The sequence below is a fragment of the Astatotilapia calliptera genome, chromosome 4 (genome assembly GCF_900246225.1).
Source record: "Astatotilapia calliptera chromosome 4, fAstCal1.2, whole genome shotgun sequence".
NCBI lineage: Eukaryota > Metazoa > Chordata > Actinopteri > Cichliformes > Cichlidae > Astatotilapia > Astatotilapia calliptera.
Window position 1 is genome coordinate 10,150,165 of NC_039305.1, and position 26,896 is coordinate 10,177,060.

Here is a 26,896-nt window from a genome sequence, read left to right on the forward strand (position 1 = left end):
CTTTCTGGCTTTCCCACCATCTGCATGTGACAGCTGCTTTGGTGGCTCCCCTGTGAAAATGAATATCCAGTGCAATTCCAACATCTTCAGCACATGCAGTCTTCTCTCAGCACAATTTTGGACTCTGTATGCTGGCAGATGTTCAGTGAGCAGCGAGCGTACAAAACATTTTTGCTTGCATCCTATCACTGAAGCACATTCTTGGTTTATTGTCTTGGACTAAACTTAAATCCAGGTGTAATTTAACACACCTGTTGCAGAGATAATACTGTGGCAGCTGCCCAGACTTTTCACTTCCATGATAAATAACTCCAAAGCTTGAAATGTCAGTGTTTTAGAACCTTACAATCAGTCATCGACGTCTCGACGTCTGATACTTTTAGAGTTTGATTAACATGTTCATAGTTTGATTAAACTGAACATCTGTCTTTAGTGCAGCAGCACATGCTGTTCGCTACTCAGATCAATCTTTTTCACTTTGACTACTCGAGTCAGAGCTGGCCCAGAATGAATAGTGTGTTTTGGAAGGAGCTGTCTGCTGTGCATACCTGCACCTAGATTACCTCTAATGTGCTTCTTGTCCTGACCTTTCCTTGAATTCTTCCTGAAACCGCTGCAGCAAAGATCCACAAGGAATATGAAGCTGGCTGCATTTTATGTGAAAAACCTATGCAAGCTGAGAGGAGTCGTACGGCTCACTCTGTTAATACAATACACGTGAACTTGCCCATCAGCAGGCACAGTCAGAAAAATCTCATCTTTTGAGACTGACTTTGTTTCTTTTCCTCATGAATGAGAGAGGTTAAACCAAATGTGTTTGCCCTAAAATGTTGTTTAACCTGGGCTCTATGCTGCCAACATGATTTGGTGAATCTAAGTTTGAAGCTCTGGACAGGAGTTGGATTTAGTGAGTGCTTTGATGTTAAAAGTAGCTTCATGTGGGAAAAAGCAATGTGGATTTTGGCTCTGAAAAGTCATTTGGCAAGGTGTAATAAGACTGTCAGGATCCCTGTGATGGGTTGAGCTGCACTTTCTCACCAGGAGATTATGATAGCACAGCAGCATAAACTATCTGATACATGAGCTAAAAAGAACTTTAGCAATCATCATGGACTGATAAATATTAGTGTCTGTAACACATTTGTTGTCATTCATTGCTACACTAAGCAACCACTTTTTTCATTTAACTTACATAACACATGCATATGGGATGGTAAACACTGGGTGTGAAGTCAGAGAGTATACAGAGTAATAGAGCAGGAATACACACAGTGTTTTCAAAAAAGAAAGATTAGATATGGTTTTCATAGCCTAAAGTAGTGAATACTAGTCCATAGTAGTCCCTGTTACTTGCACGTTAAACAAACAAGAAGTGGCTAAAGTGCAGGCTTTCAATTTTAATTCAAGGGGGTTAATAAAAGTATTGCACTGAAATCTCTTTGGGCCTCGTGTCGAGAGTTCCAGCAAACAGCTACCAAAGCTCAACTCTATCAGCTCCACATCTTTTATCTGCTTAAGCTGTCATGAGACAATGAAAGAACTGGTTATTAGTCAGCTGTCCAAATACTTTTGAGCCGGTGAAAATGGTACCCTGTGTATAAAATGACTATAATCCAAAGCAGTTAATACAAAACTTTTCTTAAACTCCTTAAAGCTTAAATTACAAAACAAATATCAAAGACCAAATACTACTAATTATACAGCTGAATGTAACTAATTACATTCAACTATAAATCTCACCAACCTGTCAGTGCATCACAGGTATAAAGTCTAACACAGCAGTTTTACAGTACTTATATTGCTAACACAGGATATCAAAAAATGTAACAGATTTGTAGAACTTCAGGTCGTTCAGGTCTGAAGCCTGAAGCAACAAATGCCACGATGCGCACAGCACATCTGGTGACAGTAAAAAAAACAGCTGTTGTTGAGTGCCCTCACCAAATTTGATTGGCTAGTTGTATTGAAATTATATTGTTCATTCTATTACTTTGTCTTGGTCAGCTTGGTAAAAACTGTACAGTTATTTAGTAGTAGTAGTATTATTTTCATAAAATAGGATGTTTAAACATGATCTGAGTATTTCATTGTTATGTCATTAGCAGATGGTTAATGGTTTGCATGCACACACCTCAAACATCTGCTCAGAGGTGGCATTAAAATACTTGAGGTGAAGCTTCATAATCAGTGTATCAAACTTCACAACTTTTGGCCTTGTGGGTCAAAGAGCGAAGAAGAAAGACTTTGGGTACCCACGCCACTTTTGTGCCTTGCCCCCAATAGATGATTTAGACTTCTGCAATGAATAGTTGTCTTCAGCAGGCCTACAGCATAACCAATGTTAAGTAGACGACGCTAATAACAGCATTCATACTTTTCATGATGGTTTATTTGTGTTTTATGTACACCTGACAGCAATGATAGAAACAAATAAAACTCCCCACTTTTTGTTGTGGTCAGTATTATTCAAGTGCAAACAGATTTGTTCCTGATACTTTCTGCAATCTCCCTCCAGCGTATCTACAGTGTAGATTTAACACAGAAGCGTAACCCCCCCTGTCAGGTGAACAGGCTACATTTGTCCAAATATGAATAAAGTTAACGTTTATTTCTTTGCTTTTCTTGTTGCAGTGGGAGCAAAGAATAAAAATAAATGGGAAGCTAAACACTTCAACCGCAGCACACCTTCAGTGAAACAAATACCATGAAATCCTAATCTTTTAGACTCTCATACCAGGATGATGTGGAGCTGATAAAGTGTAAAAAAAAAAAAAAAAAGAAAGAAATTATTTCAACATAATACATTATCGGAATTATTCTCATCTGAGACTTGTGTTATAAATTGCCCTGCAACACCAGCAACACCTACAGTGTAGCTCCTTTATCTCCTTCCTTATGCCTGATTGTGTCTTCGATACAAGGCAGTTTTTTTATATATAGTACCAAATCACAACAAGAGTCACCTCTAGATGCTTTATATTGTAAGGTAAAGACCCTACAATAACAGAAAGAAACCCAAACATTCAGTAGCAAGGTTGTGGATTTTAATGACAATTTTAATTATTATCCTTTATTGTTGAAATATCTTGGGCATTTCTCATATAAAACAGCTATTACAAAAAAAAACCCCCACTATGTTAATGAGAGAAAAATAGCATGGCGTTGTCCACCCTTGGGGAATCAGCAGCTTCTTATTACGGAGCTTCGCAGATAGACGAGGGAGGCCCAGTCAAAAACTGCAATAAAACTGTGGCTCTGTGTCGCTGAAATTACTCTTCTGCACTGTCATTACATTTTCACATGAAGACAAAGAGTCTAAAATATCACGTAGCCTTACACATAACAGATTGTAGTGTATCTGTATTTGTGTCCGTGTACGCATACTCGTGTGTGGATTGACAATATTCATGTGTTTTCTTCAACATACTCTCCCATCGCTTGAACTCACAAGAATGGCATCAGAGGTCACCAACGCACGTTGCACACTGACCATTTAAGAGCAAGGCCACTCTGGAAAAACAAACTCAATTCAGCGATTTGTTTATGGAATGAAGAATGAAGTCAGATCAGAATTGCCTTTGGAAGCCAACACGTAATCACAGCTTAAGTAGCTTCTGAAATCAGAGTTTTCCTTGGGAACATAGATTTGTCAGGGAATAAAGTGGTATGGCATTTATGTTGTGCTTTTCTAGTCTTACTGACCACTGCGCACTTCACGCATTTTACCTTTTGGACATATTCATATTCTAGGCATGTGAAGCACTTTATCTATCTTACATTTACACCTATGATCAATTTAGAATCACCGATTTGGCCTGACATGCATTTCTTTGGACTGGTCATTGAAGGAAAGCAGTGGAAACTGATGCAGGCCCAAAGACTAAAAGATTCAACCCCAGGATCTTCTTGCGGTGAGGCAATAGCGCTACAACAGAAGATGATCTTTCATGAGTCTCCTGGGTCTACCTAATAATGACAATATCTGTCTGTCAGTGATTACTGGGTTATGTTGCACAAGTGATGCACAATGACGGCATCCAAAACACTCCAAAGAATGAGTCAGTTATCAATTTCATATTTACTGCTCTTGCTCAATTTGTAATAACACGAGCACACCTAGAACTAAAACACAATATCACAGTTCCCTTTGGTACCTTGAAGTCAATAATACCGCTGGCTGTAGCGTTCCTCAGCACCAACCTGCATCATGAATCAAAGTGATTTAGTGGCTGCAACTGCAAAGTCCTTCACTCAGTTCTAAATGAATTATTAGGAAGTGAAACCATCTGGCCAATGGGAAACAGATGGATGTAATGATGTAATGAGTGCAATAATCATCGGGCTAAAATGGTCGTTAATGGTGAAATTGGTGGTGCACGAAAAAAAATACCCCAAACTGGAAATCAACACTAAAAAAGTGTAATTTTTTCATGTAAATGGAAAGCATCAACAGTCTAGACTAGAGAGATTAGACTTTTAAGTTCTTCGAGACATTTAAACTTTGAAATCAACATTCCCTTAGAAGAAAATAAGAAAAATATCCAACAACTAAGAACTTATATTTTAGAAAAAAAGCTGTAAAATAAAGGTCTTAATGCAGCGGCCAGAGTTTCTTGTATAAAACAAAATCTTTTCATTTAGTATTCTAGGCTTTAACCAGTAAGGGTGCAAATGAAAATGTAGCAGTGAAGACTTTGAGAAGTAGACAGTAACAACAGCTGGATGATTTTTTTAACCTCCGTCTTTTGTGAACGAATTAAAATCTTATTTTTAAAGTAATCTCACTATTTTAATGACTGTACTGAACTGGGCTCCTGCACTGGACTACCAATAACAAAGCTATGGAAATTTTGAGAGCCCACAGCTAGATGTTCGCTGCGGTTTAATACAGGTGTGCACGCATTCCTAAAAGCTTTTGTTTTGTTTCTATATCCAGCAGACTTTCGAAATGTGAACTTTTTGTGGACAAAATGACATGCAGGAAGATGTTTTTCCACGTTCCTAAAAAGCTCCTCCTACTACTCTCCCATATTTTTTATCATCTTGTTGTGCATCAGTGTTGAATCCCCACTGTGGGCTGTCATAACATGCTGTGCCTGCCCTCTACCAGTTCTGTTTATCATCTCTATTTTTCCCCGTCCCACGCTGTTTGACATGCATATTTCTTGATCCCACAAGTGACATTATTAATCCAGAGTGCAGTTGTCCACTCCTCCACAGCATGCATTGACCTCACAGTCAAGCGCAGCGCTGCCACAGCATCATGTCTTTGCAGCGTCGCCTTGACACGAGATCGTTTTGGCTCACATGCAATCCTTCCTGGATCCACTGAGACACACACAACTTCCCACAATTAGTCTAATCCGCTCCTATCTCATTTCCTGTTAGCGTTTTTCTAGCTGCAGAAAGGCAAAGACGACTAGCAAAGATGTTTTTGGACGCCCCCTCTTTAAATTTCTCTTATACATTCCCTTTAGTTTTGATTTTTATTGGGGGTTTACTGGGAATCTAGAAAGAAACAAACACTGTAAATATGTCATTTTGCAAAAACACCTCAAGGAATAATCACTCATTTAAAAATCAAATCATCCCACTATGTGTTCTTGTCATTGTTATTTAGTGCAGCAAGGGTCCCTGCGCGCACGCACACACACACACACACACACACACACACACACACACACACACACACACACACACACACACACACACACGCTATTTCTCATAAAAATGTGCCAACTCAAAATTCATCACAGCCTGTTTTGATCAGCTTCCTATTGGTTGCCAGTAAATGTTTTGGTCCCAGGCCAAGTGAATTTCCCCAGCATAAGAAATATTGATTATTACCACGTTTAAAAGTTGTTCCCTCTGGTGTCGTGTTGCAATTTGAGTCTTCTGTGAACACAACACAGTGACCTAGCGAGGGTTAACGCAGGCACCACTGTGTTCCCTCCTTCTGACGTTGAGTGAGCGCTCACACATACTTACACACACTTTCTCCACTGAGGCCGGCAGAGAGACGGAGAGAGAGCGAGCCAGCTGTCGTCCTCTCAGCGCTGGCTCTTTCCTCCCTCTCGCTGACTCCCGTGTTCTCCACTGGCCTCATCACCACATGGGACTCCAGACCTGGCCACCAATCGAACTACAACTTTTCCCTATGGCGTGCCTTGACGTGGAGACCCCTTCCATCTGCAGGGGTAAATTCAAATCAGGTACTGGTTCTTTCTTTCTTTTTTTTCTAACCAGAAAGCTTTGTTGTAATGTAATGTTAATCCCCTGCCTTCGGAAGCAGAGGGGGGGATTGTTGTGATGGACACACAGCCATAACAGGAAATGACAGTAAAAGATCATGATCGTGACTCAAGTGGAGCATCACTTCTTTTGAATTCTGATGAATTTGTTTAAGTAGAAAGTAATTACCCATCGCTTTAAATTACCTGTGTTCAAACTGGCACTCTGTAGGATCACTATTATAAGGTATTACCTCACAGAAGCATGACTTCACTCTTGTAATGCGCATACACAATGAAGTTACTTCAACTGAAGTGCAGTAGTTGGATATGCTGCTAATCAGGATTCTGATCATTATTTGCATGTTTTTATCTTCCTGGTTTGCATTCATCACCAGGACATTCCTCTAAGCAAGTGGCCTCTGCCAGTAAAACACAAAATACCTGTCTTGTTAGTGATTTATAGGCTTTGTTTGGCAATGTGAGAAAAAAAAACCTTTGCAAATACCTAAAGTTTATAGGGCATCCAACATAGCGTGTTTTGCATGCTACGTTTTAATACTGTGAGCAGAGAATCACACTCAAATGAAAACAGTGTATTATACTGGATTTATGCAAAAGAAGTATATATATAAGTTTTTCCACTAGAACTATTCTTGCTGCTTTTACAAAAATCATTATTCATTACCTGACTAAGTATATCTCTTTCTTCATAGATTCAGATCACTTTGCCAGGACAGAGTAATAATCTGACACTAATCTGACCAAATCCTAACAAAGTAAATGCTGGGGAAAGAGTATGTTTGTGTGGGATGATGCTGATACCGATATTAGGAGTTAGTCTGAGACTTTAATGTGTCTGTCTTTAAAAAAAAATCACAATCTTTGCAGGTTTGGCATTTAGCCAAAATGTGTTTCCTTGAATTTTACTCCTTTGCTAAAAAAAAAAAAAAAATACAACAAGCTTGACAGGAAGCAGAAGTTTGTGCTTCTGCTTCACTTCACATCATATTTTTGCCTGTGTATTTATACACTTTAAAACTCAAACAACTGGCTTCCACACAGTCATTCTGCTTTTTTCACTGTCATTGGATGAAACCTTAAAAAAACTTTTGCCATTTAAAATGTGGGATAATGTTATTAAAAGGCTTTTCTTTCCCATATAAAGCGAGAAACCTGGTTGCCCTGACACCTAATCGTGGCAGAAAGGAAGCAATATTTTTTTACTTTCTTATTATTAATATGATTCTGGCTTTTTTCACTGAGGCAAAATAATACAAAAATTAAAAAATAATGTAAAATTGAGATACTGAGATAGTCTTGCTGATGAATTCTCTGCATTGCTAAACGTAGGATGTACGTGTTTTATTATCGATAAGTTTGCAGGTATTTTTTTTCCAAGGATTGAAGTCAGCCTTTAAGTTTCTAGGCTCCACACAAAGGCATGAAAGGAAAATCAAAATGACATTTTTGATAGACTAATTTTATTTCAATATTCATGATGCATTCCATCATAAATGCCTCAAATGCTGTTAAAGTGGGACTCTGTTTGGAGAATTCTGTATTTATAACTGCAAAATCAACATAACCCAGCATGAGTCTCTTTCTAAACTAAATTCAGCTTTGGCCACACCAGTTTTTATTTGTATTGTTTCAGAGGTCTGATGGGAGACCTCCAGGGATGATTTGCTGAGAACAACATGGGTCTGAGATTAGAGATTACATCAGTAGACAAGGATTTGAGCCGAGCCCCCTCTCTATGTTTCTCCAAAACCTCTGTTTACGCTTTGCTGGTGAGCAGGAGAGCGGAGCCAGTTTGCATCACGGAGAAGGTTAGCCAGGGTTCAGGTTGAACCAAAGATGACACCGAGTGATGAGGAGGACCCGGCATGAGTTGTAACCCCATACTACCATACCTCAAATTAAAAATTGCATTCTCTGTCAGAGCTAGGAGGCACTTTTTGATATTATTCATATGTTGTAGTATGCACTCTTCTCTTGCTTGTGGCATTTTCTACAATCTTCCGTTATGATCCATCTCTGGCTGACCATAAACCCCTCTGGCCTGTGTTTGTAATAGGAAACACAGCAGGCAGAGCAGGCACACTGTGTTCTCTGTCCTGCAGTGGATGGGCTGCTATGAGAGTGGCCTCGGCCTTCCACCCTTTGCCTCGGTTCTTGTCACTCCGCGTTCCCTTGCCCACCAGTAGAAGCCCATGAACATCCCCTCGTCTCTGCGTACGAATGCAGAGCCCACCCCCTTAACTACCCCCAAATTTCATGGTTCCCAGGCCTTGTTCTCACAGCTGCCCAGTTTATTTTTGCTAGCGTGAGTCACAGAGGCCCGTTCAGAAGCAGTGCCTTTCCCAGGAGAGTTGAGCAGGTCTGCCTTGTATTTGTGTGTGTTTGTGTATGAGTGGGAGCTGCCCCCCCCCCCCCAAAAATGCCCCTGAGTATATCGAGCTAAAGTTAACTTCACTTTACTACGAGGGTGACAATAAAGGCCTCACGTACCTCACCACCGCCACTTCATTCGTTCCCATCACCCACCGCCTTCTGTTCAGACTTTTTTTTTTTTTGCCTGCACTGAATTTCGGCGTTCTACTGAAATAACATGTCCACGCTCACGTGTTTATAAATGTTTAAACAACGTCTTACTACAGTTTATATTTTTGGGGAAATAAAACCGAAGATCATCCAAGTGCTATATGCAGAGCTCGCATGCAAGACTCAACAATTTCTGTTGGAAGATAGTCATGTCTTTGATGTTCCACAGTAACATGACTGGTCACTTCTTATCCATCCAAAGCAAGATTAGTTTTTAAAAACAATTTATTAAACAGACACAAGTTACTTGGCTCTCAGTGGTGTCATGACCAGCTCAAGTTTTCCTCATTATTGTAACTGCAGGTCTGACATTAATCCCTCTTTTATCTGTTTGTGTTCTTCTCTGTAGTTACTTTATTTCCTCAGCGCATTTGCAACCCACACAGAGATATTGCCTCTCACTGGGAAGGCTGTCAGCCAATCACACTGTTTGCGTGTTGTAAAATGTGTGGTACTCCTCACAACCCCTGAGCTAAAACCATACAGGAAGAGTACAGAATGTCTGTGGTGGTGAACGGGGTTTACAGTTGAGCCCTTCGGGCAGCGTATTGATTGAGAAATAATAAGTGCCTTGTTTTATTTGAAGTCTTGCAGGTTTCGCAGTTCAAAGCCAGAAGGGATGGTTGTTAGGTGACTCAGTCAAACTGGTTCTGAATGGTAAAAGTTTAACCCTGACCTCTGTGTCTCCGCTTTCTCATAGTCCTGCAGCTCTGTCTGCAGCAGAGGAGAACTCGGGAGCAACTTGTGGACCAAGGCATCATGCCGCGTGAGTATTTTTACTACATAAGACAACAGTGAACATCACCAACAGTGTTAATAAGAAATAAAAAAATTATAGCTAGCAAAATATTCTGTTTTTATTTCTCCCAAATTAACCGGCTCTATTAGCAAATAGCTGGTGAACATAGGGGATCATGAAGCAACTCAAAATACAGAATTTATTGTGGTATTTTTTTGTGCTTTTATTTGATAATTTAATAAATCAAATCTAGTGGGAGCTGCAAGAGTAGAGCCAACCCTTGGGCTTGTAATCAGGATAGTTTTTCTGAGCATGCACATCTGGAAGGAGACCCAGGGGTAGGTTTTGAATGTACTGGAGAGATAATATAGCTCAGCTTACCTTAGGAAAGTGTCCTACAAAATGTTGCTGGGTAGAAGGACATCCAGTATACACTGCTTATCATGAATCCTCTGTAATGATTGGATAAGTGGAAGAAACTAGACTGAGGGATGGATGGATGGATTTAAATGGAGCCCATTAGTGTGAAATAATGAGTTTCTTTAACTACAAGTAATTTGAGCCAAACGCTCAGGCTTCAGACTGTTTTCAGGACGTTTCTATTCTTGACTGTGTGTGATGTCAAAGAGATGGAATATCCCTTGACAGGCATACAAGTGTGAGTACAGAAATTCCGGCTGAACCTGCTGATCAAACCTCAAATTTACCAGGGGCAGCCAATCAGAAGAAAGTTGGTATGAATTGAGGGTGGCACTGAAGAGAGAGGAGCTAAAACGACTTGTTTGAGACAGTGGAAGAACTGAGGAGCTGCACCAAAGCCTAATACAGGATCAATGAGGATTATTTTGACTTATAAATCATGCAAAGCCACTTTAGTAGAGTCCAAGAATCGAGAATATGGATTTCAGAGTTAATATAATAGATCCTCTTTGTACATCAAACTGCTTTATTTTATAAGGGCTGTTTTATAGAATTATGTCAGAGGCTGAAATCGCTTCACTGTGCTTGAAAACCTGGTGAAAATGGTTGGAATATATAACAGATAAATGACACACTGGTGTCAAAGCTGGAGTGGCTTTCTCCGCTTTAATACCATCCACATCCATCCTTTGATCCAGCAGAGGTGGAGCTGACTCGGTCCCTGTTTTACCTCCCTCCAGCAAGCCTTTTGTTTAGGAGTACAGTCAATAAAAGATGAGCTGAAACTGTGACAGAATCCCACTGAGAGCTGGAAAGACAGAAAGGGAAAAAGATGGACATCTTCCTCTTTATCTAGTTCTGTCATGAAAAGCCCCCTGTAGTCAAGTTTTCAGGTCCTCTCTGGCTCCACGCGGCCTCATGAGTCAGCGGCTGGGCCTTCAGTGGAGGTCAGACGCCCCCCCATCTCCTCTGCGGCCTGGCCAAGCGTAGCCTGCACACAAGCCTCCCAGGCCATTCTCCATAGCAATCTGCCTCTCCTACACTTAGAGGCTTATGATAGGTATGCAGTGAGGTTTTGGTCATGAGGAATGTTTGCTTTGCTCCTCTGACACACTCCTCAGAGCACCCCCCAGGCAGAGTGTCCTTAAACCAAACAATGTTCGTCATAGCAGAGGTGACTCGCCGGTGAGCCAGACCTCGTCTGAAGCTCAACAAGTTTACTCGGTCAGATCAGAAATTAGGACGGAATAATCGTTGTTTGAGTCAGCTAAACTGACACTTCCTGTCAGACACCCGCCCACGAGCTGCTGATTATTAATGACACGCCATTGCATGCCAAAAAGGAGACAAAATAATAAACAATGACATGAAACTGGACGACCCTGGAGTGTGAAAATAGTTTTTTGGCATATTTGGGAATAAAGATGCATTTTATCTCCCTTCTTTTCTTCTTTATATCTGCTTACACTGTTTGTAACAAATGTGTATTTGTAGTTTAGATTTTTTTTACATATGTGTTGTCCATAATTTTAAACACTTTATGTCGGCATACAGTACGTTATTGGTACTTTTGAGAAAACTGCTTGATAACTTTAAAAGACTTTTTAATGAGGGCCATTATGAAAAGTATATGTTTTAGAAATACTGAGATTTCCTGTGGTATTATACTTATGCTGTTACACCGTCATTTCTGTTGTTGTGGAGTACAATCTTATCACTAAGAGGCTTGCTACATAAACATACTTTGTCATGATATCAAAGGCAGACAAAGGGGAAACTATTTGGGATTAGAAAGAAAGAATGCAAAAAGACGTCAGTCTTAAAATCAAAGGAACATTCGTGTGTGTGAAATTAGCCTGTATTAAACAAGAAAATGTATTGATTTCTTATGGATTTCTCTTCTCGTAGCCCTAAAAGCACCTGCTGCCTTCCATGAGCAGATTCGCAGCCTGGAGAGAGCCAGGGTAAGCCAGCAATGAATGCACTCTAGCCTGCAGATGATCACAATCCTGTACCCAGAGTATTTTCTTATTTTTTTTTCTTTTCTTAAACAGACTGGGACCTTCCTGAAGCACAAACTCTGCAGCCGACCCGGACGTTCTGAGCTGGTCCGCATGCACATCCTACAAGGTAATCATCCGGGGGTGTTTTCTTACTGGGCAAGAGTGTTGAGATAAGAGAGATGATTACCTTTGTGTTTAACAAAGCTATAACCACACGCATGGCTTTTGTGAGGTCTGGCTCAGTCTGCTGTGAGTCAGTATGATAAAGCAGTTTGAGAGACTGACTGATACTGGCCAGATCACAGATGAACATCCTCTTTGTGTTTATCAGAGACACATGCAGAGCCCTCCCTGCAGGCCACACAAATGAAGCTGAAGAGGGCCAGACTGACTGATGATCTCAATGAGAAGATCGCCCAGAGGCCCGGACCCATGGAGCTGGTGGAGAAGAACATCCTGCCCGGTGTTGAGGAGGTTAATAATGGTAGAGCCTCATTGTTATTATTATATCTGTTCACCACTTACAGTGAGTGCAGCGAAGGTAATTCAAACCAGCTGTGCAGCACATCTGGTGGATTTTTATCTATTTTTAATGATGTATTATCTTTGTTTGGGAAGCAAAGGCCTGCTGTGAGAAAGGTCTCCCCGTTTAATTACAGCAGTAAAACTGTGATAATGCTAATACTGATAAGCTGGCCCTCACTGAAAAAACTGTAGCTTGTTTTTTATGACATTTACGTCGAAATATCTCAGCAGGGCAGTCTCAGCTTACATCTCTAAACTATAGTCAGAGATTTTTGCTCTATTTGCATTATTTTTATTTATCCTTGAAATAAATAATAACCAGTGCTTGCTTATTTTTTGATCCTGTGCCACAGGTGGTAGCAAGGTGGATCGTGCGAAGACACCTGACACTTCGGACGTGTACAACTTTGATGAGGACAGCAGCGATGCCTTTTCACCGCAACGTCCTGCAAGCCAACACTCTCCCAGCTCTACATCGGCCTCGCCGCGGGAGTCTGAAGAAGCCACTCTTATGTTAAAAACGACCATACAGGTACGACAACACCAGTATCAGACGACCAAAAACCTAGGTTACTTAAGTTGCTACATACAGCACATCAGCTGTGTTTTAGTAGTTTTCCATGCTCATTTTTCAAGTGTTTATCAGCCTATTTTGGGTCATATTTTCTTCCTTTTCATAGGTGGCATGATAGTTAGCAGGTGTTTCAGCTTTGCTGTTCTTACTGAGGGGCTCATGTGATTTTGCTCTCTCTTTACTTTTCTTAGCACTCCCCGCCACCCAGCTCACAGTCTGCATCAGATTTAAACAACCCTATGCCCACCGGTGAGCAACAAAGCAACCCACAATCAACTCAACCTCAACCTGTCACCACTGTCGTCACCTGTGTTACACCGGGGCCAGTTCTTGTGAAGGTGACTTTTCTCTTAGTCATTTTAATGTGATCTTACAGCTAAAGTTAGATTAGTGATGCTTTTTAAAATCCTCTGAGGTCTTAAATCATCATCATCATATGTAACCGTAACCAATAACACTATCATATAAAAACATGAGATTTTTGGCTGTGGGAAAATAGTTTCCAAAGTCTTGGCAATCTGACCTTCAAAATAACTATCTGTATTTCCCCTAAAAACCCAATCTTCTTTATTTTTCTAAAAATAATAATAATAATAAGTTTATGGTTACTTGTCATTGTTGTCGTGTAGTTTATACGCAGCTGTTGCAGTGTTGACCTCTGGCTCTGTTTTCCTGACTTATTTTCTTCATCTGTGTGTTTGATTTATTTTGTCTGCTTCCTTTGAAAATGTGACGAGAGACACAATGTCAGAGTCTGTTATTTCTCATGCTAAAAGTTACATCAGTTTTGGCTCAGACAAAAAAAATTCAGCATTTAGCTGGAGTTGAGCGCAGGTCAAAGAGCAAGGGTTAAAGTTATTTCACCCATCCAGAGGTTTAAATCTGTGCCACAGTTTGTCTATTTTTAGGGTCAAATGACAGGCCGGCCCTCCTCATCGTGGCTAAGCTGTGAATCAAAGAACGGGAGTGAAGCTATAACTTATCCATTTATCATAATGCAGTTATCCTCAGAGTATAAGCTAAACTCTCCCTCCCTTTGAACATAATAAGGGAGTGAGTTTGACAAACTGGAAAGTGAGTGCTTGTTTAACCCGGCCCGAGTTTCTGATTTCATTGCTAGAACCTGCTGCTCTTGTGCCAAGCCATTTTCATGAGTACTACATCCTGTAATTGCAGGTGGTAAAACAATAAGTGTAACATTTCCACTACCCGTTTCCTCATCCTGCTGTTCTCATCAAGTGTCAGAGCAATGTTAATGTTAAAGTTATAAAAGTACCGTATCAGTTCCAACTCTTACAGTGTTGGTACTGGCAGTGCAAACTGTCTTCCCTGATAAAGTTAACTGGACTGGCCTGAGATCAGTCATGAGGAAAGAATATCCTCCACATGGTCCTCTCTGGTCTTATGTACCCCTTTTTTGTGTGTGTTGTGCTCTGCAGCAAAGCTTGGCTAAGCCTCCTGCTGAAAAAAGCCGCAGCAAAAAGAGCAAAGAGCCCAAACCACGAGTGAAGAAGTTGAAGTACCATCAGTATATTCCCCCGGACCAGAAACAAGAGCTTAATGACGTGCCAATGGACTCTGCTTACGCCCGCCTCCTGCAGCAACAGCAGCAGTTCTTGCAGCTCCAGATCCTAAACCAGCAGAAGCAGCAACAGCAGCAGTACAATTACCAGGCCTCCAAGCTCAAGTATGGCTCCATTAAGCTTTACTTCATCGCAGTCAGGATTTTTCTTATCCTCATTACAATTACTTCAACGTTGATTTTCAAATCCTCAGTCAGACGTACGCACCTTGTTATGTAAAATGTAATAACTGTTATCACGGTTTAATCACAGCTGCTTTTTGTCTCAATTACTCTGCATTTCCTGCTCGCAGCTTCCTACACAGAAGGTGCTCATTATGAAAAATGGATTAAAGAAAAAATCCCTCTCTCATCTGCACTCCCTTTTCTTGACATCTTATTACAGCAGACCAACAACTGAGGTACAAACCAGCTGTTCTAACATTGCTTTTAGTGGAAACGCTGCGTCTGCCCCTTTGCAGCTCCACCACATGAACCGCAAGCCGGATCACTTACCAGCTAATCTGGACGAGATGAAGGTGACGCACTGCAGCCTGCGCAGCCTGATTGTATCATGCATATATGATTGCTGCAGAGGTGAACGAGCTGAGTGTTGTGCAGCTGTTTTACAAGTCTTTTATCTTTGCAGGTAGCTGAGCTGAAAATGGAATTAAAACTCAGATCTTTGCCTGTTTCTGGGACCAAGACTGAGCTGATCGAGAGGCTAAAGCTGTATCAGGAGAACTCTAGCATCCAGACTGCTGCTCCCATCGATGCAGCAATCTCACAGTCAGAAACTCCTAAATTAACCCCACCAGTGTCCCCTATTGCTTCTAGAGTCTCTAATCTGGGCATAGAAGATAATAGTACAGCAGACAGTCCAACAAAACTGCTTTCAGATGCTCCAGCCCATCATGCTCCCTGCATGAGCTCCCCACAGAGTGCGCCACATGAGGAGTGTCCCATGGACACAAAATCCCACGAGCAGGACTCTGAAAAGGACAAACGGCTACATGAAAAGGAGCGTCAGATTAAGGAACTAATGAGGAAGCTGGAGCAGGAGCAGAGGCTGGTGGAGGAACTGAAGATGCAATTGGAGGTGGAGAAAAGGAGTCAACAGGGAGACTCTCCATCTCAGCTCAGTCCTCTGCTTCCTGTGCAGGTCAAAGAGGAACGCAGGAGTCCGTCAAACTGCACTGCATCCTGCAGCTCTCCTGGTCTGCCAGTACTGGTCAAACAGGAAGAGCCTGCAGATCAGAGCCACGTAGCCAGTCAAAATCAATTCATTCTCGGTCACCAGACCATCACACAGTCTGAATCCCGTCAGCCTGCGCAGGCCGGAGCTCAGATCCTACTGCCCGCATCCCTTCCTGCCTCAGCAGCCACTATCCAGCTCCCCACCAAAGGCATTGCATTACACACAGGCCTTATCCAGGCTTCTGGATCGGTGCCACAGAAAACAGAGGCCTCAGCAGCAATACATCAGCAATGCAGTACTCAAACCCAGCCACTGGCAAAGGTAAGAAAAAAAGCTACGCTGCTTCTACAGACTGCCTCAGCCTGTCTCCCCATTCATCACCACTATCAGCTGTGACTTTGTGCTCACTTTAGTCTCCTTGTAGGAACTGGAAACGTATCAATGCGTATGTATGCGCGCCTGAAATCATAAATCCAGTATTGTGCTGTGTAAACACAAGATAACATCATAAATGTTCTGCCATGTTTTTCATGGCACTGCATAATATATCACGTAACTAATTTAACAGTCAGTTAAGCGCTACCATGGCTAATGCGCCTTCCTTCATGCTACGGTAATAACAGGCCTCTGCTGAGTGGTGGCATCTTTCACTCCGCACATCAAAAGAAAGCCTGTGGAAACATGGGTTACTGGAGCAGGTGCTGAGTGAGAGCTGACCATCGTGCCCTCATCGCTCCCAGTCATTCCTCTGCTCTGAGTCCGACATGCAGGCAGAATTAGTAACAGAACCCGCTGCTTAACTCAACCGCAGCTCTCATGGTTTACCCTGCAAACAGTGCCGTCATAGGTAGATGAAACATTGTCATCCTCCGGCTGGAGAGGGGCTGAAGAAATTTAATTTAAGATGTCTTTGCGTAAAAGTGAATGATCCACAGTGGGTTTTCTTTCAGGTTTCCACAGTTCTCATGCAGCTGCACTGCTACTTTAACCAAACTCCCTGAGAGAAAGTATGTTTGATTGCACTGATGCCTCCGTGCTGACCTCTTCAATTCTCTGTGCAGACGTGGAGGATTAATACCGCGGCACAGAACTTTCTCAATACATTCCCAGTGAGTGGATGCACTGCAGGAGCTTCTTCAGGCCAGGCTCTTCCCAAAGGACCTACAAATAAGGTGGAGATTATCCTTATGTTCCTTCTGCTTATGTTTAATTTTTCTGTAAAGCATGCAAGAATTAATGTTATGTAGTTAGTATTTTTGTATTTGATGTTGTTTATTTCCTGTTTATTAGCCTCCCTGTTCCAGCCAGTCTCCAAACAGTTTGATCTTGCAGCATCCAAAATTCACGAACCACGTGTCAAAGTGTAAAGACCCACCGCGCTATGAGGATGCCGTTAAACAGAAACACAGCATGTTAACAGCTGTTCAGGCAAGAATCTGATACATAAATATAGCATCTCACTTGTGTCATTCAGACATGTAACGGTTTCTCTTCTCTGCAGGGTCCCACTGCGGCCAGCCAGGAGATGGATGACCTGTTTGACGTGTTGCTGGAGAGTGGTGGTGAGAATACTGGGTGTGATTTGATTATTGTGATACCTTTATGAGGTTTTAAATCTCACCATGTCCTTCTCTTCTTCTTTTTTTCAGAGATCTCCCCCTATATTACACAGGATCCTCCCAACCTGGATAAGCTTCTTGTGGTGACAGCTAGTGTAACCACCCTTCCCATCAACACAGCTTTATCCCGCCCTCCACCCTTAGTCCAGGTAGCAAAGCCGCCTGCGTGCGTGACCTCCGACTCCCGGCTGGAAACCCTCCTGGAGGGCGCACTGCTCCCTGACACAGAACCACAAAAACTGAAGCTGATGGATGAGTTACATGCACCTGGGGACACCATGGAAGTGGATTTTAATGACAACATGTCCACCTCTGCTCTCAACATGGACAACATGGATTGGCTGGATCTCACTCTGTCTGTGCCAGCAGAGGAGGGTCACTCTTTGGATGTGTCGGTGCCAGTAGGCGTCTTCTCGTCTGACTTCCTGGATTCTAGTGAACTGCACTTGAACTGGGACTGAGTGCTGTCAAGGCGATCGTTTTTCATTGTGAGAGAAGACTGCTTTTGTTTCCATAAGACAATAAGAGCTGTTTGGATGCTTCAGCAGCCCCGTTCTGCTTTCCAGACAGATAAATCAGCTCTGTAATAATCTCATCGTGCAACATCACTTTAGAAGTTGCTGAACTGCTTCCTTTGAGGTCTCTAAATCCTCTGGTTGTATCGGGAGACAGATAAAGTTAGAGTGGTACTGGCAGTTTGAGCTGAAAGTGGAAGTAAGCTTTTAAGATTTCCATCTCAAGACACGCCGCTGATTTGTTATCAGTCTCATTTAATGTTATTGATTCCTCTTAGTCCTCTGATCTCAGTGAATGTAGAGCTTTACAGTCAGCGTGGTGTGAGCAGAAAGAGCAGGAAAATGTCCCAAATCCTGGCCACAGTGCTAACGGCCAAACAGCGAATGTAGCTGAGGGCTGCTGTGTAGTTTACTCCACCCTGTCTTGGAATGATTATCACTATCAAAACAGATTGTAAACACACAACCGCTGCACGATCCTTGTGTGTATGTGAATTGTGAAGTATAAATCAGATGTTTAATTTGAGCTGGGAGTGTGAATATGATGAAATTAGAAAAGGGGCCACAACAAGCAGCCCAGCTGCTCTGACTAAACCAAGGCCAGTATTTATTACCAAAAAAAAAACCATGTTTTCCTTTCTTGCACTTTGCAAAACAGATCAAAGAGTGAAGACAAGTCTGTTATGTATCTCACCGTGCATCTGTACACACTGTCAAACATACGCGAGACAAATGCGAGCTTAAAAAAGGGAGCGAGACAGAGAAGAAGAGAGCCAGACTCTTCACTTACAGCGATGGGCGATGGACTGATTCCTAAAGGCTGAAGATGTTTGAATAATTTATTTTCATTTTTCAGTAAATAGACATCTGCGCAGCTCACAAACACACAACACCAGAGAAAAATAACAGAAGTATGATCCAGCGCTCGTTTTTGCTGCAGCATCATTTCAAAATCAAATAACCATCAGACGTTACAAGTCAGGTTGTAGTTCAGTGACATCTACTGGCCACATCTGATTTGAATCAGCTTCATACAAACAAATGGAAGACGTGCTATCCTTTTGGTTTCTGTTGTTAATAGTGACACAAACCATTATATCTTGGCAGTACAGTTTGTGTGTAATAACTGTGTCATATTGTTAAATTATTGACCACTTACTGGCAGTTTCTAAGCCACCCAAATATGGAAATAGTTGTTATGAAAATGATGCAAATTTCTATTATTTTTTTTTTATTTCTTTTCCCCATCTCCTCCTTTGTGCCTCATTTGACCACCCAAGTGTCTCTCCTTAAAAAGGGGTTATGTGCTGGAATGACAAATGTTTAGTCTTTACTACACTAGCATACAAAAACCTTGCATTTGTATGATTTACACATGATGTATTTATGTTGGCTTTTTATACAAATATTAACAGTCGTTTTGTAAATACAGAGATTCTTTGGGATTTCAGTGTCTGGCTATGAGCTTCAGCACTTGCCCTTTACTGCTTGCCATTAAAAATTTACAAGGAAAGTCTGTAATTTTGAAGTTTTATTGTATTTAAAAAAGATTTGAAAATAACTAGCATGTTTAAAGTACCAAAGTATTAATGAAATATACATTTTGTTACACAGACATGCCTGAAAAATGCATTATAATACAGGGAGTGCAGAATTATTAGGCAAATGAGTATTTTGTCCACATCATCCTCTTCATGCATGTTGTCTTACTCCAAGCTGTATAGGCTCGAAAGCCTACTACCAATTAAGCATATTAGGTGATGTGCATCTCTGTAATGAGAAGGGGTGTGGTCTAATGACATCAACACCCTATATCAGGTGTGCATAATTATTAGGCAACTTCCTTTCCTTTGGCAAAATGGGTCAAAAGAAGGACTTGACAGGCTCAGAAAAGTCAAAAATAGTGAGATATCTTGCAGAGGGATGCAGCAGTCTCAAAATTGCAAAGCTTCTGAAGCGTGATCACCGAACAATCAAGCGTTTCATTCAAAATAGTCAACAGGGTCGCAAGAAGCGTGTGGAAAAACCAAGGCACAAAATAACTGCCCATGAACTGAGAAAAGTCAAGCGTGCAGCTGCCAAGATGCCACTTGCCACCAGTTTGTCCATATTTCAGAGCTGCAACATCACTGGAGTGCCCAAAAGCACAAGGTGTGCAATACTCAGAGACATGGCCAAGGTAAGAAAGGCTGAAAGACGACCACCACTGAACAAGACACACAAGCTGAAACGTCAAGACTGGGCCAAGAAATATCTCAAGACTGATTTTTCTAAGGTTTTATGGACTGATGACATGAGAGTGAGTCTTGATGGGCCAGATGGATGGGCCCGTGGCTGGATTGGTAAAGGGCAGAGCGTCTGACTCAGACGCCAGCAAGGTGGAGGTGGAGTACTGGTTTGGGCTGGTATCATCAAAGATGAGCTTGTGGGGCCTTTTCGGGTTGAGGATGGAGTCAAGCTCAACTCCCAGTCCTACTGCCAGTTTCTGGAAGACACCTTCTTCAAGCAGTGGTACAGGAAGAAGTCTGCATCCTTCAAGAAAAACATGATTTTCATGCAGGACAATGCTCCATCACACGCGTCCAAGTACTCCACAGCGTGGCTGGCAAGAAAGGGTATAAAAGAAGAAAAACTAATGACATGGCCACCTTGTTCACCTGATCTGAACCCCATTGAGAACCTGTGGTCCATCATCAAATGTGAGATTTACAAGGAGGGAAAACAGTACACCTCTCTGAACAGTGTCTGGGAGGCTGTGGTTGCTGCTGCACGCAATGTTGATGGTGAACAGATCAAAACACTGACAGAATCCATGGATGGCAGGCTTTTGAGTGTCCTTGCAAAGAAAGGTGGTTATATTGGTTGCTGATTTGTTTTTGTTTTGTTTTTGAATGTCAGAAATGTATATTTGTGAATGTGGAGATGTTATATTGGTTTCACTGGTAAAAATAAATAATTGAAATGGGTATATATTTGTTTTTTGTTAAGTTGCCTAATAATTATGCACAGTAATAGTCACCTGCACACACAGATATCCCCCTAAAATAGCTAAAACTAAAAACAAACTAAAAACTACCTCCAAAAACATTCAGCTTTGATATTAATGAGTTTTTTGGGTTCATTGAGAACATGGTTGTTGTTCAATAATAAAATTATTCCTCAAAAATACAACTTGCCTAATAATTCTGCACTCCCTGTATGCATATGCATAAAGGCAGAAACCACCTGTCTCGTCTGACAGGCTTCTAAAAAGTAATAGCAGCTATAGTTTGAGATTACAAACATCACCGGTCATGCACTGATGTTCAGTGCATTGTGCAGGAGACCCTTTGCAGCTGTGTTGTTATCATCACTAGGTGGATATCCAGCATCTTCTCCATCTTTCCCTATCTGCTTTCATCTCAGAGCTTTTTAATAGTTGTGATTAATGTTCGACACTTAGGACATCTGTGGTTGGTGGACTTGAACCTATCCATGCAAAAGGGGATGAGGCAGCAACCAGCCACACAGCTGCGAAAGAAGAAACAAGAAGACACTTAAGTGACAACTAGCCTGGAAGCTGTGTAACGGTGACAATAACACTGGCTAGACAAACAGAAACAGTCCAAATCTTTCAATGGTAAATCTGGAGGAGACTTTCATACCCTACTAAAGCTGTCATGATGCACACCAGCCATGTCACACTGCTGACAGAGGAGAACGTCTCTGTCGTGATGAACTGCCGACACTCTGGGCACTGTGTCCTGCACGGAGCTGCCGGGAGCTTGTCCAGCTCCAGAACCACTTCAGGGGCTGTGAAGGGAAGCAATGCATGACTGATGATTTATTTTATAAAAACAAAACATCCGTCTCTCTCGTTTTAAATTTGGACAAACTGTTAAATAGTTTTCCACAAAAAAGAAAGAAAAACACACATGAAGGTACAAAAATCAGTAGCATGAAGTCGTATTTGATCTGCAGCTAAGGGAAAATGCACTCAAGAAGGCCCGATCCAAGCACAAGTATCTGCATGCAGTCCTCACCACGAGTGTGGTTTTCATTCAACTTTTCATTCTTTTATGTTTTACAGGACAAATTTCCAAAAGTAGCTCACCTGGGATAGTAGGCGGAGCCACAACATAGACAATATTAGAGCCAGGAGGAGGAGAAGGAGGAGCAGCAGAATCTATATTCTCTTTGTCGGTGAAACTGACCACTAACAAAGAAGAACAAATGTGGTTAGCTGCGTAAAGTGTGCTAGATTTGCCATAGCAAACTGGGACTCACCTTTCTTGTGCTGTTTGTTTTTGGCGGCATTGAGCATGTTGTCGTAATTTTTCTGGAGCTCGGACTGTTTTTCATTCAGTTCCTTCAGTTTCTCATCGATGCTCTCAATCTCCTTCTGAGTAGAGACTGCTTCCTCTGATTATAAAAACAAAACAGTAACCGTACAGAGATTATACATATAGCGCAACTTGCTTTTATTCCTCATGGAAAATATAAAAGACTGCAAACAGCCATTACTGTCACAGAAGTTGCTTGAGTGCTCACCTGTTTGTCCAAACTCAGCTCGATTCCTCAACTCTTGAAATATGCACAGAATGTTTTTCCTCTCCTTCAGTTGTACCCTTTTGAGTGAGAGATGTTTCATCTCAGTGGCTATCTCTTTTAGTTCGCTGTCCAAATCCATGGCAACTGCTGGAAGGACAGAAGCAGAAGAGAAAGCGTGATCTTATTTAATTGCAGACATTGTTTTTGGACCGGTTAAGCATATAAAATGTTACTGTGAATCAAAGATTTACAAATGTGCTTCTTTTCTAAACCCCACATTCTAAATGAGATGATTGCATAAGAGAGTGCATGCATTTATCTTTGTCTTTAAGTTGTAAGAGGCAGAAAATAGTAGAAATCCAACTCCCTGTTTATTCCTACCGCTTTCTTTTTCACATAAAGTTGTTAAAATGACAATGATTGTGTAATTTTATTTTATGGAAGTCAGATTCCATGATTATCCTAATCATTTTTCATATTGTATTTGTGGTAGTTGTTTTTACGTTTGGTTTAAAAATACAGAATAATTGTTCTCAATTATGCCAAAAACATGTTACCTACAGCATCTTTAAGATGGCTCAGAGACTTGGAAGGCTCTTCTAGCATCTTATAGCTTCTAGCATTAGGTAAACCTGATCAACTGCGAAACACAAATATCTAACCAGCCAATCGTGCGAACGCAACTCAATATGTTTAGGCATTTGTGCAAGACAAACTGCTGAAGTTCAACCTGATAGTCAGACGGGAAAGAAAGATGAACGTGACGTGCTTGTTGGTGCCAGACGGGCTAGTCTGAGTATTTTAGAATCTTTTGATCTGCTGGGATTTTTCCCAAACAAACATCCTTAGCGTTTTCAGAGAATGGTCCAAAAAAAGGAAAATATCTTACTTATGTCATCAATAGAAATGCCCTGATGATGGTAGAGATCAGAGTAGAATAGCTAGATTACTTTGAACTGACTGGAAGGCAACAGTAACTCAAATAGCTACTCAAAACATATCAACATATCAAACCTTTAAACAGATACCAGGTGCCACTCCCATCAGCTAGGAACAGGAAGCATGTTGTGGAGGATATTCTCTTGATGCTCTTTGTGCCCCGTAGTTTAAATGACACAGTACACTTGAATATTGTTGCTGACCTTTTATGACCCGTCTTCTGATTGTTGCTTCCATCAGGGTAACACACCATGTCACAAAACTCAAATCACCTTAAACTAATATCTTGAACATGACGTTTTCTGCACTAAAATGATCTCCACAGCCACCTGTGCTTAATCCAGCACAGCACCTTTGGGATATTGTGGATCAGGAGGTTCACATCATAACAAATCTGAAGCAGCTTTGTGATGCTATCATGTAAACATAGACCAGAATTTTGGGGAATGTTTCCAGCACCTTGTTGAATCTATACCACGAAGAATCGAGGCAGTTCTGAACCCAAAAGGGGTCCAAAAAGTGATTGCCAGTATTTAAGCTGTTGTAAATAGCTCGTTGGCTTATAATCTGTCACACATATCTCTCATGAATGATATTTAGTCATTTTGAAGCAGAAAGAACATTTCCATCACAACGTAAAGACTGCAATCAGTTTTTTGGCAAAGTGACTTTTAACAGTTCTATAAAGATATTTTAACTGGCAAAAAAGACTGGACTGATTATAATGTGACTGATTATAATGAACACAGCGTAGGTACAACAGTGCAGGGTCACGAGAATACTTGCAAAACAAATAAATTTTATATAAATCCCCTCCATGAATTTACCAGTATAACTATGGATATTAGACAAAATGCACATACAAACATCAGCAATCACTTTTTGGCACAATTCCCAGGACCGAACGTTATTATAGTTAACTGACATGTAACTAAAAACTAAAACCAGATTTTAAAAATCGTAGTTAACTACAATGAAAGTCAAAACAAGACTTTTGGAATAAAGAATTTTGTGAACTTAGAAAACTACATACAATAAAATAAAACCATTAGTTTTAGTGTTTGCTAGTTTACTTTAAATAAATAAAAACTGTGGACTATAATGTGCTGGTGATGAAGTTCATATTCTTTTAATTCATTCCAACCATATTTATTTACATATATGATTTGCTTATCTTGTTCCCCCTTCAAATATTTAGCACGAGATCAGCAACAAACATGCAAGTTTCAGGCTTAACAAAACAGGTGCACCGTGTTTTGGCTTTAACAGAACACTCTGGAATTTACTTCCTCTTACCAAAACGTTTTTAAAACTATGTATGTATTGGACGAAATATTGTTAGTTTTTTTCTAATTCTGCAAATACCCCTTGTAACTATTTTACAAATAAACTATAGAAATAAAGTTTATTACTACTGATATGAAATAAAAAAGATGCAGGACATGAGTTCATCCAGCATGTAGTCAAATATGCTGCTTTCTCTGAATCAGATAACTTGGTCACAATCATTAAAAGAAACATGGCTTCTCAGGTCTGACTGGATGCTTAGAAAACAAGCAAAAGATCTATAAAACAGAAAGAGACACGGACGCTGATGATTGCGTGTAATCGTCTGATCAATCGTATATAAAACAAGTTCAAATAAGTATCCAACTGCACTGATGCTCCGCTGTAACATTTATCTAACATCTCAACTTATAACCTCATAAAAATCTATTTCACCATTATTTAATGGAAGATATCTGCTTTACCTTTTTCTGTTCCTGCCGTATCGTGTATATCCTGTAACACTGGTACTGGTTCAACAACAGCAAACTGTTCTCAGGGAATATTCAAATCATCAGGTTATGGTTATAACCTTATATGCAAGCCTAGGAAAACAGCTATGTTATTGCACAGGTATGCAAAAGTCTCTAGACCCCATCTTTTTATCTTTTGCTAAGAATATGGGGATTTACACACGTGCACAAACACAGTTTGCAATGTAAAAACTATTCTGTACAATTTTAACAAGCTTGAAAGCCAATAGTTGGTTGGCCTCTTTATTCTTCAACACATTCTGAACTCTCTTATGCAAGCTTTTCAGGAATAGTTCTCCAGGATTTTAAAGGACATTTAAAGCTCTGATCACACACTGCTTCAGTAATGTTGAGGTGTGGGCTCTAGGGAGGCCAGTCCATAGCTGACAATGTGCCAGTGTGTTTTTATTTTTAATGCACCGGCAGGAAAAGCATACCATGCTGAAAAATGAAGCCATTGCCAATCAGTTGCTTTCCTCTTGGTATTGAATGGTAGGTCAAAGTTTGGTGGTAAGTTTGGGGCGATCGTGGCTCAAGAGTTGGGAGTTCGCCTTGTAATAGGAAGGTTGCCAGTTCAAGCTTGGACAGTCTCGGTCGTTGTCTCCTTGGGCAAGACACTTCACCCGTTGGCTACTGGTGGTGGTCAGAGGGCCCGGAGGCGCCAGTGTCCGGCAGCCTCGCCTCTGTCAGTGCGCCCTAGGGTGGCTGTGGCTACAATGTAGCTTGCCATCACCAGTGTGTGAGTCCTTAGGGACTAGCAAAGCACTATACAAGTACAGGCCATTTATTTTTCTGCATTCTTTATTCCATCCGTTTTGACAGGATTCCCAACAACACTCGATTAAATGGAGCCCAAAATATAACCCTGCTTTATAGATGTTTGTAGAGACTCACTCTTCTACTCCTCTCTTGACCTCCTCTGTACACACTTAAGATGGTTTGAACCAAAACTTTCAAATATGCATTCATCACTCTATAAAAGCACTGTTTCCACTGACTTTAAGTAGAATTCTTGTGGAAATTTGCATACCTCAGCCTTTTCTCCTGGTCCCCCTTCCTCAAGAATGACTCTTCGACAGCCACCCTGCTTCAGCAACCATATTATGGACCGACTGAAGGGCCAAATGTATCTCTCAGGTCCTGAGTCAGGTCTTTGCTGGATTTGTATTTGCATTTTTTTTTTCAGATTATGTTTACCTGCTGCATTTCTTCTTTTGGCCTCCACTAATGTTTTTTAAGGACATGCTGCACACCACGGTGAGATATGCAAAGGTTTTGGCTAGTAGCTCTTTGGAAATCACCTTCATTCACAAAATACTATTTATGCCTGTGAAACTTATCTGACCATTCTGCAGACTCTAAATAAGAAAGTGGAACATATCATGTGTTTTGTGACAGGTTGCCAGTAACAAAGTGCCTAAATATCACATTCAAGTGGTTCTTTGCTTGGATGTCTGAAGTGTGTAGATTCATACTTTGGGTTAGGTGTCTTGTTTGTGCTTGAATGCTTCATAGCTCAAAGGTACAAGGACTGGAATGAAAGTAAGTAAGAAAGCATCCAGTGTCCAAAGGCAAACAAATACCTTTAGAAAACCTGAAGAACTATAATGACTTTAAGAAGTACAAGAAAGTCTGGC

General features: G+C 41.0%; 2 protein-coding genes across 2 annotated transcripts; one reads left to right on the plus strand and one right to left on the minus strand.

Annotated features, from left to right (window-relative positions):
- Positions 1 to 5,944: 5,944 nt before the first annotated feature.
- mrtfbb (myocardin related transcription factor Bb) lies at positions 5,945 to 19,637 on the plus strand. The gene is made up of 14 exons (XM_026164514.1): positions 5,945 to 6,212; positions 9,538 to 9,603; positions 11,905 to 11,960; positions 12,051 to 12,126; positions 12,331 to 12,483; positions 12,878 to 13,056; positions 13,290 to 13,436; positions 14,538 to 14,785; positions 15,066 to 15,198; positions 15,309 to 16,178; positions 16,919 to 17,029; positions 17,148 to 17,285; positions 17,359 to 17,419; positions 17,507 to 19,637. Exons 1-14 carry the CDS (start codon positions 6,113 to 6,115, stop codon positions 17,935 to 17,937), a joined length of 2,769 nt encoding a protein of 922 aa, XP_026020299.1. The 5' UTR covers positions 5,945 to 6,112; the 3' UTR covers positions 17,938 to 19,637.
- A 1,515-nt stretch (positions 19,638 to 21,152) lies between these two features.
- Positions 21,153 to 25,824, minus strand: LOC113020000 (cell death-inducing p53-target protein 1-like). The gene is made up of 6 exons (XM_026163672.1): positions 25,212 to 25,824; positions 22,522 to 22,665; positions 22,258 to 22,392; positions 22,085 to 22,186; positions 21,636 to 21,783; positions 21,153 to 21,501 (listed from the first exon to the last, which is right to left on the minus strand). The coding sequence occupies exons 2-6, from the start codon at positions 22,658 to 22,660 to the stop codon at positions 21,393 to 21,395; spliced, it is 633 nt and encodes a 210-aa protein (XP_026019457.1). The 5' UTR covers positions 22,661 to 22,665; positions 25,212 to 25,824; the 3' UTR covers positions 21,153 to 21,392.
- Positions 25,825 to 26,896: the final 1,072 nt, after the last annotated feature.

Coding starts and splice junctions, on each gene's coding strand:
- LOC113020000 (XM_026163672.1), bottom strand. CDS start 22,660: ATGGATTTGGACAGCGAACTAAAAGAGATAGCCACTGAGATGAAACAT. Junction 22,187..22,257: donor AAACAAACAGCACAAGAAAG/GTGAGTCCCAGT, acceptor CTTCTTTGTTAG/TGGTCAGTTTCACCGACAAA. Junction 21,784..22,084: donor GGCTCCGCCTACTATCCCAG/GTGAGCTACTTT, acceptor TTCCCTTCACAG/CCCCTGAAGTGGTTCTGGAG.
- mrtfbb (XM_026164514.1), top strand. CDS start 6,113: ATGGGACTCCAGACCTGGCCACCAATCGAACTACAACTTTTCCCTATG. Junction 16,179..16,918: donor AAACCCAGCCACTGGCAAAG/GTAAGAAAAAAA, acceptor TTCTCTGTGCAG/ACGTGGAGGATTAATACCGC. Junction 17,420..17,506: donor CGTGTTGCTGGAGAGTGGTG/GTGAGAATACTG, acceptor TCTTTTTTTCAG/AGATCTCCCCCTATATTACA.